The sequence below is a fragment of the Homalodisca vitripennis genome, unplaced genomic scaffold (assembly GCF_021130785.1).
Source record: "Homalodisca vitripennis isolate AUS2020 unplaced genomic scaffold, UT_GWSS_2.1 ScUCBcl_5496;HRSCAF=12241, whole genome shotgun sequence".
Classification (NCBI taxonomy): Eukaryota; Metazoa; Arthropoda; class Insecta; order Hemiptera; family Cicadellidae; genus Homalodisca; species Homalodisca vitripennis.
In genome coordinates, this window is record NW_025781631.1 from 42,457 (window position 1) to 56,846 (window position 14,390).

The window sequence follows — 14,390 nt, forward strand, 5'->3', positions numbered from 1 at the left end:
GGTTTACAAATGTATCAGAGAAAAAGGAATTTATTTGCTTGTAAAAATCCAAATTCGTTGTAATGGTTTTACTGCAATAATCAGACAAGAAAGGGTTTTAAATTATGTCTTTAAAATGTTATTTATTTAAATAAATATATCTCGAGAAAATTTTGATCTTATATACTATATATTTTGCGTGTGGTTTTAGCAATGGCATTAACGGTAGTCATTAAGTATTTTTACAAAAAACACAATATTTCACATAATTTATATGATAGTTTAAACATACATAGAACAGCCTTTACGTTTTTTGTGTAACCCTTTTTCAATTTATAAGTTCATTAAGTGTTTTTTCACTTTCAACTGAATGACTCTCTATCTTGAGCATTACATAATTGTTTAACTTTTACATTCTAAATGATTAAATTTACTGCTAATCCATCAAATGGAAGCGTTTAGTGTCAGCTAACGTATTTGACTAAGAAACAACTGTACATAACAGAATCGACACCCTTTACCACGATTAATAAGCAAATATTGATAAAGTGTTCCTCTACTATTGTGTGATTTGCAGTTTTTATTTAAACTTGACTTTGAATTGCATTTACTACTGTGTTCATCATGAGACAAAAATTTATTATCAACGTAATAGAAATCACTCAGATAAATCCAAAATCATTTTTAAATTGTTCATTTAAAATAGAAACATACAAATATCCATTTATTGATGGAATAAAAAAATTTAATAACAACGTACAGTTGTTAAAAAATTATTCTCCTAAACAACAAATCCATCGAATTATTCCTTTAAACCCTATTTTATCTGTAAATAAGCTTTAACACCAGAACATAGTAACACTGTACCTAACAGTACCAAGTGTGACAGCGATAAGCCCGGCTGATATATTAAGGACAAACGCTTCCTGGTGTGCTAACCTGCAGGATGATTAATTGAATATAATTACACTGCTAATTATCAAGTTATCACGTGAGAAGTGATTGGTTAACAACCCGCAGACTCACCATAACTTACCTGCAATTAATTCGAATATCTCAATTTTAACGGTTTTACGAAGCCATCAAATGTTTAAGTTCGATTTAATACTAATACTAAGACCTTGAAAAAACATTGATACAGTAAATTTTTATATCCTACTTAGCATTTATCTTAAATATTAGTATTATACTACTTTTGTTATGACATTTTTCCATTTGTTTGTTTTTGCCGTATAGTGTTTACACCGTATGTCTGTGTGTGTATGTGTGCTGACACTCGTAAATTTTTTTATTCTTCACCATGGGTTATTGTAAACAGCCTTATTGTAAATTTGAAGAAATTGAAACAAGTGCGCCTGTATAAAAAGAAGTGCCACATTATTAGGATTTTTTCAAACATATGTGTACTAAAGTTAGTCATGGGACGAATTCAAATTGAACAGACTATTAATTATAAAACTATATTAAATCGTATGTAACAGCTGTTATTTCCCATTAAGACACTTCGTTCCTATATCATGTTTCCCAATTTTATATTCATTGATATATTTTGTGAAAAGCCGTCGTATTTTGACATTTTACTAACTCAATACATGTTTTTCATTAACAAATATGAGTAAAAAAAAGTTTTTTCCACATATGGACTAGGCATACCATTTTATTAACCAGAATAATTTGTTTATTGTGACCGTTAAATCATAAACTAAAAAAGGCTATACTAGTATCATTACCATGCAATAGAATTTAACCAATTATTGTAGGTAGTCAGGGATTGGACATAGATTACCAATTCTCCAACTACACCTTGAATATAACGTATTTTTTGTATTTATAATCTGATGAGAACGATAACTAAGTAAACAACCTGTTTTGCCGATAACTTAGATTTTCCCTTTACAAGCACAATTGTAAATACTCATGTTAGTTAATTTAAATAGAAAATAAACATTAGTTTACAGTGCCTGGCCCTGGATTGCAGAATGGATATACTGTATTATTGATTTAAAGTATCTGTTTAAAATTAAATTAACAATCCCTTGTAAAAGTAATGATGTATAGCACGATTTTGACCCTTGTAAAATTTTTGAAGGTGAATGTATATCTCGTATATGTATATATATATATATATATATATATATATATATATATATATATATATATATACACACATTAATTATTTACATGTATGTGATCTGCTGTATAAAGTGTGTGTTGTGGTTTTTTATTTATTATCTGTATCTTGTTTCGAGTTATCATGCATGAAAAAATACATACGTGCAAAAGAGTCTGTATTATATCCATTACATATATCTTTAGAAACACTAGGGGATAATCGTAAGCTGATCATTCAAGAATTTAACTAGGTAAAACACATTCTAACAGAATTATTTGTATATTAGTTTATAAATTTGCTGCACTGAACATAAGTTATTTAAATATAAAAAGAAAAACTCACTGCCACTCAGATGCACTAATGCATTTCCCCTTAGATATGGTTTTGGTAATCCATTATCAAAGCAGTCTGATGTGAGCGATTGTAAAGCTAGGCTCAGTATAATCGCCTTGTCTACCATGAGTCGCTTCACAAAGTAATTGCAAATAAATAACCTGCTAAAACTGATTGGCTTTACTGTTACTTATAAATCTCATATAAAACATAGTTATATATAACTAGCGGAGATATAAAACTTCAAATTAGTATATGTTACTGCTTTTTAATATGTTTTCAAGGATATCAGTGACAAAGGAATTTGTTTGCTTGGAACAAAATTGAAGATATTGTAGCGATTGTTTTATATTACTAATCAGTCACGCAGTGGTGTGTAAAAATTGTGTGTTTACTTGAATTAATGTTGGTAGGTTATCTCGAGAAAAATTTGCTCTTTAGACTGTATATTTTTCATTTATTTTTAACAATGGCTTTTACGGTTTTAGTCGTATATTTTTACATACATCACTATGTTTTACGTAATTTATGGGATAGTTGAAACATATATTTAGCCTATACGTTTTGTGGTCTACCCTTTGTTAATTTGAATGACTCTTAATATATCCTATATTTTGTGCAGTACGTAATTGTTTTATTTGTACATTCCAAATGATTTAAATATAGTGCTCATTCATAAAAGGGAAGAGTTTAGTGTCGGCTATCGCATTTCTCTAAGAAAGCTATACATAACAGAATCGATAGTATTTACCACGATCAATATGTAAATATTGATAACATGTTCCTTTCTATTATTGTATGATTTGCAGTTTTGATGTAAACTGGTCTATAAAGTGCATTTGCTCCTGTGTCCATCCTGTGACAAACATATATACTTAACATAATGAAATTAACTCAGATAAATCAAAACTTGTTCTAATATTGTTCTATAAAATAAAAATACCTATACGTTTTAAGATGTAATCAAACAAACTTCAGTTAAAATGTACAGTTATCAAAATGTAGATATGCAATGAACGATAAAACCATCGATTTACACCTTCAAACCCTGTTTTTAAAATCAGCACGTAGTAACACAGTAACTAACAGTCCGAGGTGTGATAGCGATAACGCCAGGCTGACATATTAAGGACGAACGCTTCCTGGTACGATAACCTGCAGAATGTGTAATTGAATATAATTACACTGCTAAGTATCACGCTACTAGGTGAAAAGTGATTGGTTGGCAACATGCATGCTCGCCATAACTTACCTTCAAGTAACAGGGATGTTTCAAAAAGTGACAGAAATCCCCAATACTCTGACTACACATTGAGAATAATACAGCAAATTCCATGTTAATTTAAAAGCACATATTTGCATACTGAAAAATAATTTAAGAATTTAAATTTAGCTCGAGCAAGAACGATATCCCTCGTTATCTAAACAAACGTTAACGGAACATAAGAAACAAATGAGGTCACTTTATCTGCTCCAGACGACTCCTCTGCTCGTACCATCTCTCAGCATTTGAATACCAATAACGATACGTGGAGCAGCGTGTCACATGCATACTGCACTATTAACATGTAAAACGGAACATATATAAATAGGAATCAATTTTGCAAACATACTTATTTATATATTCATGTTCATCCGTTATCGTATTAGCAGCGTAATGGACAGAATAGAATTCTATAACTTTAATTTCTATAAATGGTTATCTATAGAAGTGCAATAAATTTATAACTTAGCTGCATGACAATAAGCTAGCGGTAAGCAGCTGGAACCAGCAGCGGATGGACGAATACGACATCGGCCCATCATTGTCCGTTTCATCAGCTACAGATACCGGCGGTTGGTGTATGACGCAAAAAAGAATTTGAAGAGCACAGGAGTCACCATTCGTAAGGACTTAACATCTCGTCATCTGGAGCTGTACCGGAGGGCTGTGGCGCTGTATGGTGTTAGAAACACTTGGACTAGAGATGGCAGAGTGTTGTGGGTCGACGGAACTGGGGGGAGGGGTTCGGCGACTCGGCTCCGCGGCTGTCGGGTCTACCGGCAACAAATCTGCGCACCTCCAATAGCTAGTAAGTTTTAACATATACAGTACATAATGTAGTCTGTATGTGTATATGTATGTTGTATGTATGTGTGTATACATATATATGTATATGTATATATGTATACATCGATATGTTTAGTTTATTTATTGCATGTATATATATATATATATATTTATTTATTTATTTTTGACGTGACAACGTCTTAAATTAGGTTGCGGCTCGGAGTCACTCATGAAAAAGTGTAACGCCCGGTAACGTTACGATGCCCGTCCAGTGGGTCCGCCGCACGGGATCCGCACGGGATAAAGCAGATAACTGTGGGTCCGCCGCACGGGATAAAGCAGATAACTGTGGGTCCGCCGCACGGGATAAAGCAGATAACTATGTTTATTCGTGAAAATGTGGAGTGCTTAGATTCGTCATTCACAACAACTACAACAATAAAGGTAAATAATTGTACACTGATATTTCATTATCGTAAACTATGATTGATTGATTAATTGTTAGATTGACACAAAAGTTGAGAAACTGAGTTTATAGGTTATGTCATACTATTGACAAATGTTGATAGTGTTAAGTAAATTATTAGTTTAAATCACTCTGCAATCAATCGTAATTCAGTCGATTGAGAAGAAACAGCGCGTATTGCTAGTCAAACATTTAAAATAACAAATTATAACCTCTAACCTGTCATAAAAGTGCGACCAAACAAACGAACTAAACCGACCAATCACCACGCGCGGAGTTAGAATTTAACTGTGTTTAGAAAGAATTTCAAATTTCCAATTTTAATAAATGTTTTATTCAACTTTACCATTTACAATAACAAATTTTAATTAATTTCAAATTATGTACAATGTTTTAGTAAACAAAATATATTTCTATAGTTAAAATTTGTGCAATTCTTATTTTCATTCAATTCCTTGTTCCTATTGTGCAATTTAATAATATTCATATCAATAAATATTCTACCGAGAAAAAGACGTTGTCACGTAAAATCTTCGCCCGTAAAACCGACTTTACAGGCAACCATAATTTTTTATTTTTAATCGTATAAGTAGCCTATTATCGGACTTTATCAGGACTGTAGGTTTTTATAGAAGGGATATTGGTACAGTTTTAAAGTACATAGCAAACCTCGAATCACTTATTCTTAATTGAATATGGTCCGTATTTTCTTTATTATTGATAAAAGTTTTCAACTGGTCAAAAGAATTAGACTTTCTACAACCCGCCATTTTAATAACAATGCACAGTGCTTGAGCTACTTCAAAACCTTTGGCGTCACAGTCTGTGACGTCATAGTCGTTCCCGTCCTTTGAAACCAAGACCGGTGACCGGGCATATAGCCACTCCGCATAAAATAACATAAGGGGAGTTGCGGAGGCGGAGCCCTATCCTAGGGATTAGTTTATGGTTATATGTGAATATAGGTTTTGTGGAATCTTTACATAAGGTACAGTGACTAGTCCTTATACTCATTATATTAAGTGCAAAGGATTAGTCAGGAGTGTCAATAACCAGCAAATTGGTTATCGTTTGAGAAAACTGTATCTTGTGAATTTTCCTATGTTTGAGTTTGCTGAGTTCTCAACAAACTCAAAGATTTATAAAATCTGAAGTGTATCAACAAAATGTTAAGGCCTATAATTCCGAAATTAAATTATTTTATACTTGTAACTTCAGGTAAGTTAATTAAATGAATAAAGACTAGCCTATGTCATGGAATTTAGTCTTTATTATAAGCCTGTGACTCTATTTTAACCCTAGAAGTGCAATTCTAACATTGTGTCTACTATTATATGTATATTTTTTTCATTTAATAATTAAGGGTATTATCTATATATATAAAAATGAATGTTTTCTATGTTTGTCCTTTATGGAATCGTGAACTATTGGACCGATCATGATGAAAATTTGTACGTATATGTATTTTTCCACGGAGAAGGTTTATATGCTATGCCCATTGATGTTATCCCTTTCCCGATTCAGGATTCCGCCCCACTGGTTACAGAAATACCCATAAGAAATGCATTGCAGCAAACATATGTTAACGTCTTTTCAAAATTTTTAATCAGCTGTTCTTTGTATATTATAAAATATAGAGCTGTCAAATTATTTAAAATGTAAGTACAATTAAATAGTTATGAAGGATTAATATTAATAATATTAATAAAGTTAGAAAGCATCTATCCGTGTGTGAACAGCCGGTTCAATTGGATCGGATACATTATGTGATTCGGAGTGCTGATTAACATCTTATAAATTCAAACGCATTTTTTACGTTGTTCCCGTACAATTATGCCTCCAAAGCGACAAGCAATTGGTTGATCTACACCTCAAGCTCGGAAGAAAAGAGCAATACGAGCCTCAGAATCAGACGAGCAACGAGTATTAAGGCTGGAAAATATTCGAGTACATGCCGCTGAAACCCGTTCGACGGAATCATCTGAACAACGAAAATTGAGGTTGGAAACTAATCGAATACGTACTACTCAGGCCCGTTCGTCTGAGACAACTGAACAACGGGAAAGAAGGCTGCAAAATATTAGAATAAGCAACGTTCGATCAAGACGAACGTTGCACATTGATTTAAATCTTGCTGCATTCTATTATGATAGTAATAATGATTACAGTCTTCATCCAAGTGTCGTCATTGGAAAAATGGATAAAAATTTGTATGTATTGTGGCGCCCTTAAATTTAAGAATGAAACACAAGGAATGTGCTGCGCCAATGGAAAAGTTATACTGCCAGAATTACATCCACCACCCGAACCACTATCAACGTTGTTATCAGGTGTTACACGTGAATCGAAGCATTTCTTGGAAAATATTCGCAATACAATTCATGTTTTCAAATGACATCGTTCGGTGCAACTAACATCGTGCGTGAAAATTACATGCCAACATTTAGAGTGCAAGGGCAAATTTATCATCGTGCCGGATCGCTGCTACCATTGCCGGACGCAGATCACAAGTTTCTTCAAATTTATTTCATGGCAAACAGTCATGAACAAATTGAACAACGATGTCATTACAATGCAGGCACTAAACGAGAAATCGTGGCTGCGTTACAAGCCTTTTTCGATCAACACAATGAATTAGTTCAGTTGTTTAAAACCGCCATTCAACAAATGCCAGCCGATGACTACGCAGTTGTAATTCGAGCAGATAAAAGACCCGTTGGCCAATACGAAAGACAATTTAATGCACCAACAGTTGATGAAGTGGCGATCGTGATAGTTGGCGAAGAATTCGAATCACGCGACATAATTCTTCATCGCAGAAGTGGTGACGTTCAACGAGTCTCCGAAACTCATCGTTCATACGACGGATTACAGTATCCGATTCTGTTTTGGCGAGGAGAAGATGGATATCATTTAAACATCAAAATGAGAAATCCACAAACAGACGAGGAAACGAATAAGAAAGTCAGTGCTATGAATTATTATTCGTATCGATTGATGATTCGTCAAGACGCTGAGAACCACATACTAAAATGTCGACAATTGTTCCATCAATACATTGTCGACATGTACGCGAAGATTGAAACCGAACGACTCTTATATATTCGATTGAATCAAACCAAGTTGCGGTCTGAAGAGTACATCCATTTACGAGACGCAATCGTTAATGATGGTAACAAGAATCCAAACGAATTAGGAAGAATGGTCATATTACCATCGACATTCACGGGAAGTCCACGGCACATGCATGAATATGCACAAGATGCGATAACATACGTTCGCGCATACGGTCGTCCAGATTTGTTCATCACATTTACATGCAATCCTACGTGGGATGAAATTAATGAACTTCTGTTAGCTGGACAATCATCTTCGGACCGCCATGACATTACCGCACGCGTATTTAAACAAAAATTGAAATCTTTCATGGATTTTATTATCAAGCATCGTGTTTTTGGAGAGGTACGCTGTTGGATGTATTCCATTGAATGGCAGAAAAGAGGATTGCCACATGCACATATTTTGATTTGGTTAGTCAATAAAATTACGCCAAATCAAGTTGACCAAATCATCTCAGCAGAAATACCAGATAAAGACATTGATTCAAACTTATTCGACGTCGTTACCAAAAATATGATTCATGGTCCATGTGGCGCATTTAATAACAATTCACCATGCATGTCTAAAGGGAAATGCACGAAACGATACCCAAGAAACTTGGTTTCTGAGACCATTACTGGCAATGACGGATACCCACTGTATCGTCGACGATCAGTTGAAGATGGCGGCAAATACATCGTTCTGAAAGTACGAAACGTTAATGTCGAAGTCGATAATCGTTGGGTTGTTCCATATTCACCATTGCTCTCAAAGACCTTCAAAGCACACATTAATGTTGAGTATTGCAATTCAGTAAAGTCGATTAAATACATTTGCAAGTATGTCAACAAAGGAAGTGACATGGCAGTCTTCGGAGTAGGGAATGTAGCGGCACCGCTCGATGAAATCAACCAATACCAACTTGGACGCTACATTAGCAGCAATGAAGCAGTCTGGCGCATCTTATCATTTCCAATCCATGAACGACATCCAACAGTAGTACATTTGGCAGTGCATCTCGAGAATGGACAACGCGTGTACTTCACAACAGATAATGTACGTGCAAGAGCATTGGTTCCACCGGCAACAACTTTAACTGCATTTTACTCATTGTGCCAAGATGATCATTTTGCAAAGACTCTACTTTATTCTGAGGTACCGAAATTCTACACGTGGAATGCATCGGCTAAAAAGTTTCAACGTCGCAAACAAGGTAAAGTAGTTGAAGGACATCCCAATTTGTATTCCAGTGACGCATTGGGTCGTCTGTACACTGTTCACCCGAACAATACCGAATGTTTCTATTTGCGATTGCTGTTAATCAATGTACGTGGACCGATGTCCTTCCAAGATTTAAGGACAGTCAACGGTCAGTTATGCGCCACTTATCATCAAGCTTGCCAGAAACTAAATCTTCTTGAAAATGATGCCCATTGGGACACTGCACTCGCTGATGCATCGAATACTGCTCGACCACAGCAAATACGTACGTTATTTGCTATCATTTTAACAACCTGTTTCCCATGTAATCCAAACGATCTTTGGGAAAAATACAAGGACAACATGAGTGAAGACATTCTACATCGTTTGCGCATTGCGAATCAAAATTCGGACATTCAATTCACTCCAAACGTGTATAATGAGGCATTGATTTTGATTGAAGATATATGTTTGGCAATTACTAACAAGGCACTGGTGCAACTGGGAATGCCTGATCCAAACCGACCAGCGAACAACCTTTTCGATCGTGATTTGCAACGAGAAACACACTTTGATACTGTCGAATTGGGGACATTTGTTCAGATAAATCTTCCGCAGTTGATTCCAGAACAACGCATTGCGTATGACAGAATTATGCGTGCCATTACAGAACAGAGTGGTGGACTATTTTTCCTAGATGCGCCTGGTGGTACAGGGAAGACTTTTCTTCTTTCACTCATTCTGGCAACCATACGATCACAAAATAATATTGCACTGGCCATTGCATCATCTGGAATTGCGGCAACTCTTTTGGATGGTGGGCCGAACAGTGCATTCAGCATTGAAACTGCCGTTGAATTTGCAAAACACTGAGACACCAACATGCAACATCAGTAAAAACTCTGGAATGGGCAAATTACTCCAAACGTGTCAAATTATCATATGGGACGAATGTACAATGTCTCACAAGAAAGCATTGGAAGCAATTGATCGTACACTGCGAGATTTGAGAGGAAACGAACAGATCTTTGGTGGCGCACTCATTTTATTGTCTGGTGATTTTCGACAAACGCTGCCGGTTATACCACGTTCAACACCCGCTGACGAACTTAATGCATGTCTCAAATCATCAGTTTTATGGCGCCATATACAGAAATTGATTTTGAAAACCAACATGCGTGTACAACTACAACAGGATGCATCGGCTGAAAAATTTTGCAAAACAATTGATGGATATTGGAAATGGGCGAGTGCAAATTGATGAATCTACGCAATGTATCACCTTGCCAGCAAACTTCTGTAAGATCACAAAAAGCATAGATGAATTGGTGCAAAAAAGTTTTTCCAAACATTGCACAAAGCTACAAAAATCTTCAGTGGCTCAGTACGCGTGCTATATTAGCAGCCAAAAATATCGATGTCAATACCATTAACTTCAATATTCAGAATGGAATACCTGGCGAAACAACAATATATAAGTCCATCGATACTGTGGTGAATCAAGACGAAGTTATCAACTATCCAACTGAATTTTTGAATTCGCTTGATTTGCCAGGCATGCCACCGCACGTTCTTATATTGAAAATTGGCGTACCCATCATTCTTCTTCGAAACATAAATCCACCACGACTTTGTAACGGAACCAGACTCTCAGTCAAGAAAATGATGAACAATGTTATCGAGGCAACAATTTTGAATGGAAAATTCAAAGGTAAAGACGTACTGTTACCACGTATCCCAATGATCCCAACAGATATGCCATTCGAATTTAAACGTTTGCAGTTTCCGGTGCGACTCGCTTTCGCAATAACTATCAACAAAGCACAAGGACAATCGTTGCAAGTATGTGGATTGAATTTGGAGAATCCATGCTTCTCACATGGGCAGCTCTATGTGGCTTGCTCACGCGTTGGAAAACCTTCTGATTTATTTGTTTACGCACCAGATGGAAAAAACAAGAAATATTGTGTATCCCACAGCCCTTCAATAAATATCGAATTTAATCGAAACGCTGCAATGTCACAATTTTTTCGGAATGAACAAAATCAATAAGGTGACTCAAAATGAATTGTATATGTGTGTATTGAATATTTCCTTCAAATTTATTGAATATTTCCTTCAAATTTATTTTAGTTGGTGGCGTAGCAACGCGCGCAGGGTAAGCTAGTTAATTTATATAATAAATTATTAACTCCTTATTTAATCAGTTTTTTTGTTTTATATTAATTGCATGTATATATTTTTTTTTATTAAAAAATTAAGGGTATTATTAATTTATATAATAAAGTATTATCTCCTTATTTAATCAGTTTATTTTGTTTTATATTAAATAATGTTTATTTTGTTGTTTCTGGTTATATGTTGTTGTAAAACTGAATATTTCATCGAATCTTATTTTTTTATTTAATACTATTGTAGTTCATATTGGCTATTTATTTCCTTCTCAGAACATTTGCTTTTAATTTTATCATTGAAAGACATCTTAAATTGATACTATTAACATTGTATTTATTAACTTTAAGGAGCCAAAATTGTCATGGCATGTGTTTGGTTAATGTATTAGGCCTATTGCGTAGAATTAGAGTATTGTATGTGTGTGTGTGCGTGTGTGTGAGTCAGTCAGTGTCGCGGCCGCGGTCCGGAGCGGGCATGTCACTTGATTGTGGACCCGGGATAGTGGGTCCACACAGTCCTCGCCACGCCGGTCGCCTCCCCGCCTTCACCAACTCCTCCTCGCCACCATCCACAGCTGATGTCCTCTCTCTTTCCTTATCTCCCTATCCTAGACATTTGAAAGCCGCTCATATCAATGCGCAATCGCTGAGGGGGCATGTTTATGAGCTTAGAGAAATTTTTGGCCTTCAACAGTTTGATTTAATTGGAATTTCGGAATCCTGGCTTAAGCCGAGTATTCAGTCAAGCGAAGTTTTCCTTCCTGGTTATGTTTTGCAACGGAACGATAGAACAGGAAAAAATGGCGGAGGTGTTGCAGTGTATATTAGGGAGGGCTTAAATTTTAAACCGCTTCTTTTTTCGCCTTCTGAGTACTCGGCTGGGCCAGAATTTATGTTTATTGAAATTGGTTTGTCTGGTTCAGATGTACTACTACTGGGAGTGTGTTATCGCCCACCCAGAGTTGGACATATGACAGATTTTGAAAATGCTCTCTTGCACCACATGCACAGATATAGTCGAATATTGATCATGGGCGATTTCAACACTGATTTGATGAAAAATAATCAAAACTATAACTACAGACAGCTGACTTCCATGTTTGACTCGTGTAATCTTACAATACTGCCACTGGAGCCAACCCATCACACTGCCGAGTCTGACACACTTCTTGACCTCATGGTGGTTTCGGAACCACAAGATATCGTCCTTCCTGCGCAGCTTCCAGCCCTGCCATATCAAAACATGACCTAATCTATTGTGTTTATTCAATAAATATACCTAAGATTAAAACTAGGTTTATCAAGTATAGAGACTTTAAAAACATGAATGAGGCTGAATTTATGTCCGATATTTTATTGCTCCCATGGCATAACCTAGAGAATCTTGACTCTGTTGATGACATGGTGGATGGTTTTAATAAACAAATTGTATCTGTTTATGATAAACATGCTCCTTATGTGACAAAAACGAATAAATAAGAGGCACCCAGTGCCATGGATGAGAAAGGATATTCTTAGCCTGATGGCCCATCGCGATAGCTTATATCGAAGAGCGAGGCGCTCTAATGACCAGATACTTATGGATCAGTACCGTTTAAAGAAAAAACCCTGTTACGTTACCCTGTTAATTCGAAACAGGGTTAAACAACTTCTGCGTAATTCCAGGCTGAGATATACTCGAGGTCTTTTTGAGATTAGGAAACAGTCGTCAAGCGACTTATGGCGTAAGGTTTAAAAGCCTTGAAATAGGAAAACAACGTATTTCACAGCCAGTTCTTATACCTCTGAATGAGTTGAACCAGTTTTTTACATCTTGTAGTCAAAGTTTCAGTCAGGAAAAAGTGGAGGACTACTTGAAACATCTTCAAAACCTACCTCGCCGTAGTTGTGGTTATCCTGAGTTTACTTTTAAACCTGTGATACACGGTGACGTGTTGAAAGCTATACGCCGTATTCGCAGTAATGCTGTTGGGTACGATGGCATCCCAATACGCCTCATAAAGAATATTCTATTTGCTGTCCTTCCAATAGTCACATTTATTTTCAACACGTCTCTTAGGAGTGGTATTTTCCCATGACAATGGAAGTCTGCTTTTGTCCGTCCTCTTAATAAGATTTCAGCACCAGCGTCATGTTCAGATTATAGGCCGATAAATATTCTTCCTGCATTATCTAAAGGCCTAGAGAGAATTGTGCACTGCCAATTCACTGAATATCTATCTTACAACAACATATTTAATGACTATCAATCTGGTTTTCGGACCAACCACAGTACAGAAACTGCACTTTTAAAAGTGACGGATGACATTATGCTTGCTATGGATCACAGACAGGGCACAATTCTCACTCTTTTCGATTTCTCAAAAGCTTTCGACAGCGTAAACCATAAAGTATTGCTAGCTAAACTAAGGCTAATAGGGTTTTCTAGTCATGTATTAACTTGGCTGAGATCTTATCTGTCAGGGAGACGGCAGTGTGTAAAAGTGGATGACATGACTTCGGACTGGGAAATTGTTACTTGTGGGGTGCCACAGGGATCGATTCTTGGTCCTTTATTATTTGTACTGTACGTGAACGACATTCATTCTGTACTTAAACATAGCTCATATCACATGTATGCTGATGACCTGCAAATCTATTCACACTTTAAAATTGACTCCATTGATGAATGTATCACCAAAATCAATAGTGACATTACAAATATCGTTATGTGGTCCAAAAATCATGGCCTGAGACTAAACCATGCAAAAACGAAACCAATCATTATTTGACACTCTCGTTTACGAAACTCAATAAACTTCAATACTATTGAAACGTTAACTGTAAATGGTAACACCCTGCCATACTACGACAAGGTGAAGGATCTTGGTTTGACTATAAACTCGACTTTGACTTGGACTGACGCTGTTGTGGAGATTTGTAAACGGGTTTTCGCATCTATTCACTGACTGAAACGTTTACAACGATTTTTACCAG

The 14,390-nt window shown here is 35.9% G+C and overlaps 1 protein-coding gene across 1 annotated transcript; it reads left to right on the forward strand.

The window, feature by feature from the left end:
• Positions 1–4,177: 4,177 nt before the first annotated feature.
• LOC124373424 lies at positions 4,178–10,113 on the forward strand (the record flags this gene model as incomplete). Its single annotated transcript, XM_046831797.1, has 2 exons — positions 4,178–4,497; positions 7,520–10,113. Coding segments are annotated over 2 exons (2,914 nt in total), but the record flags the coding sequence as incomplete, so codon positions are not given.
• Positions 10,114–14,390: the final 4,277 nt, after the last annotated feature.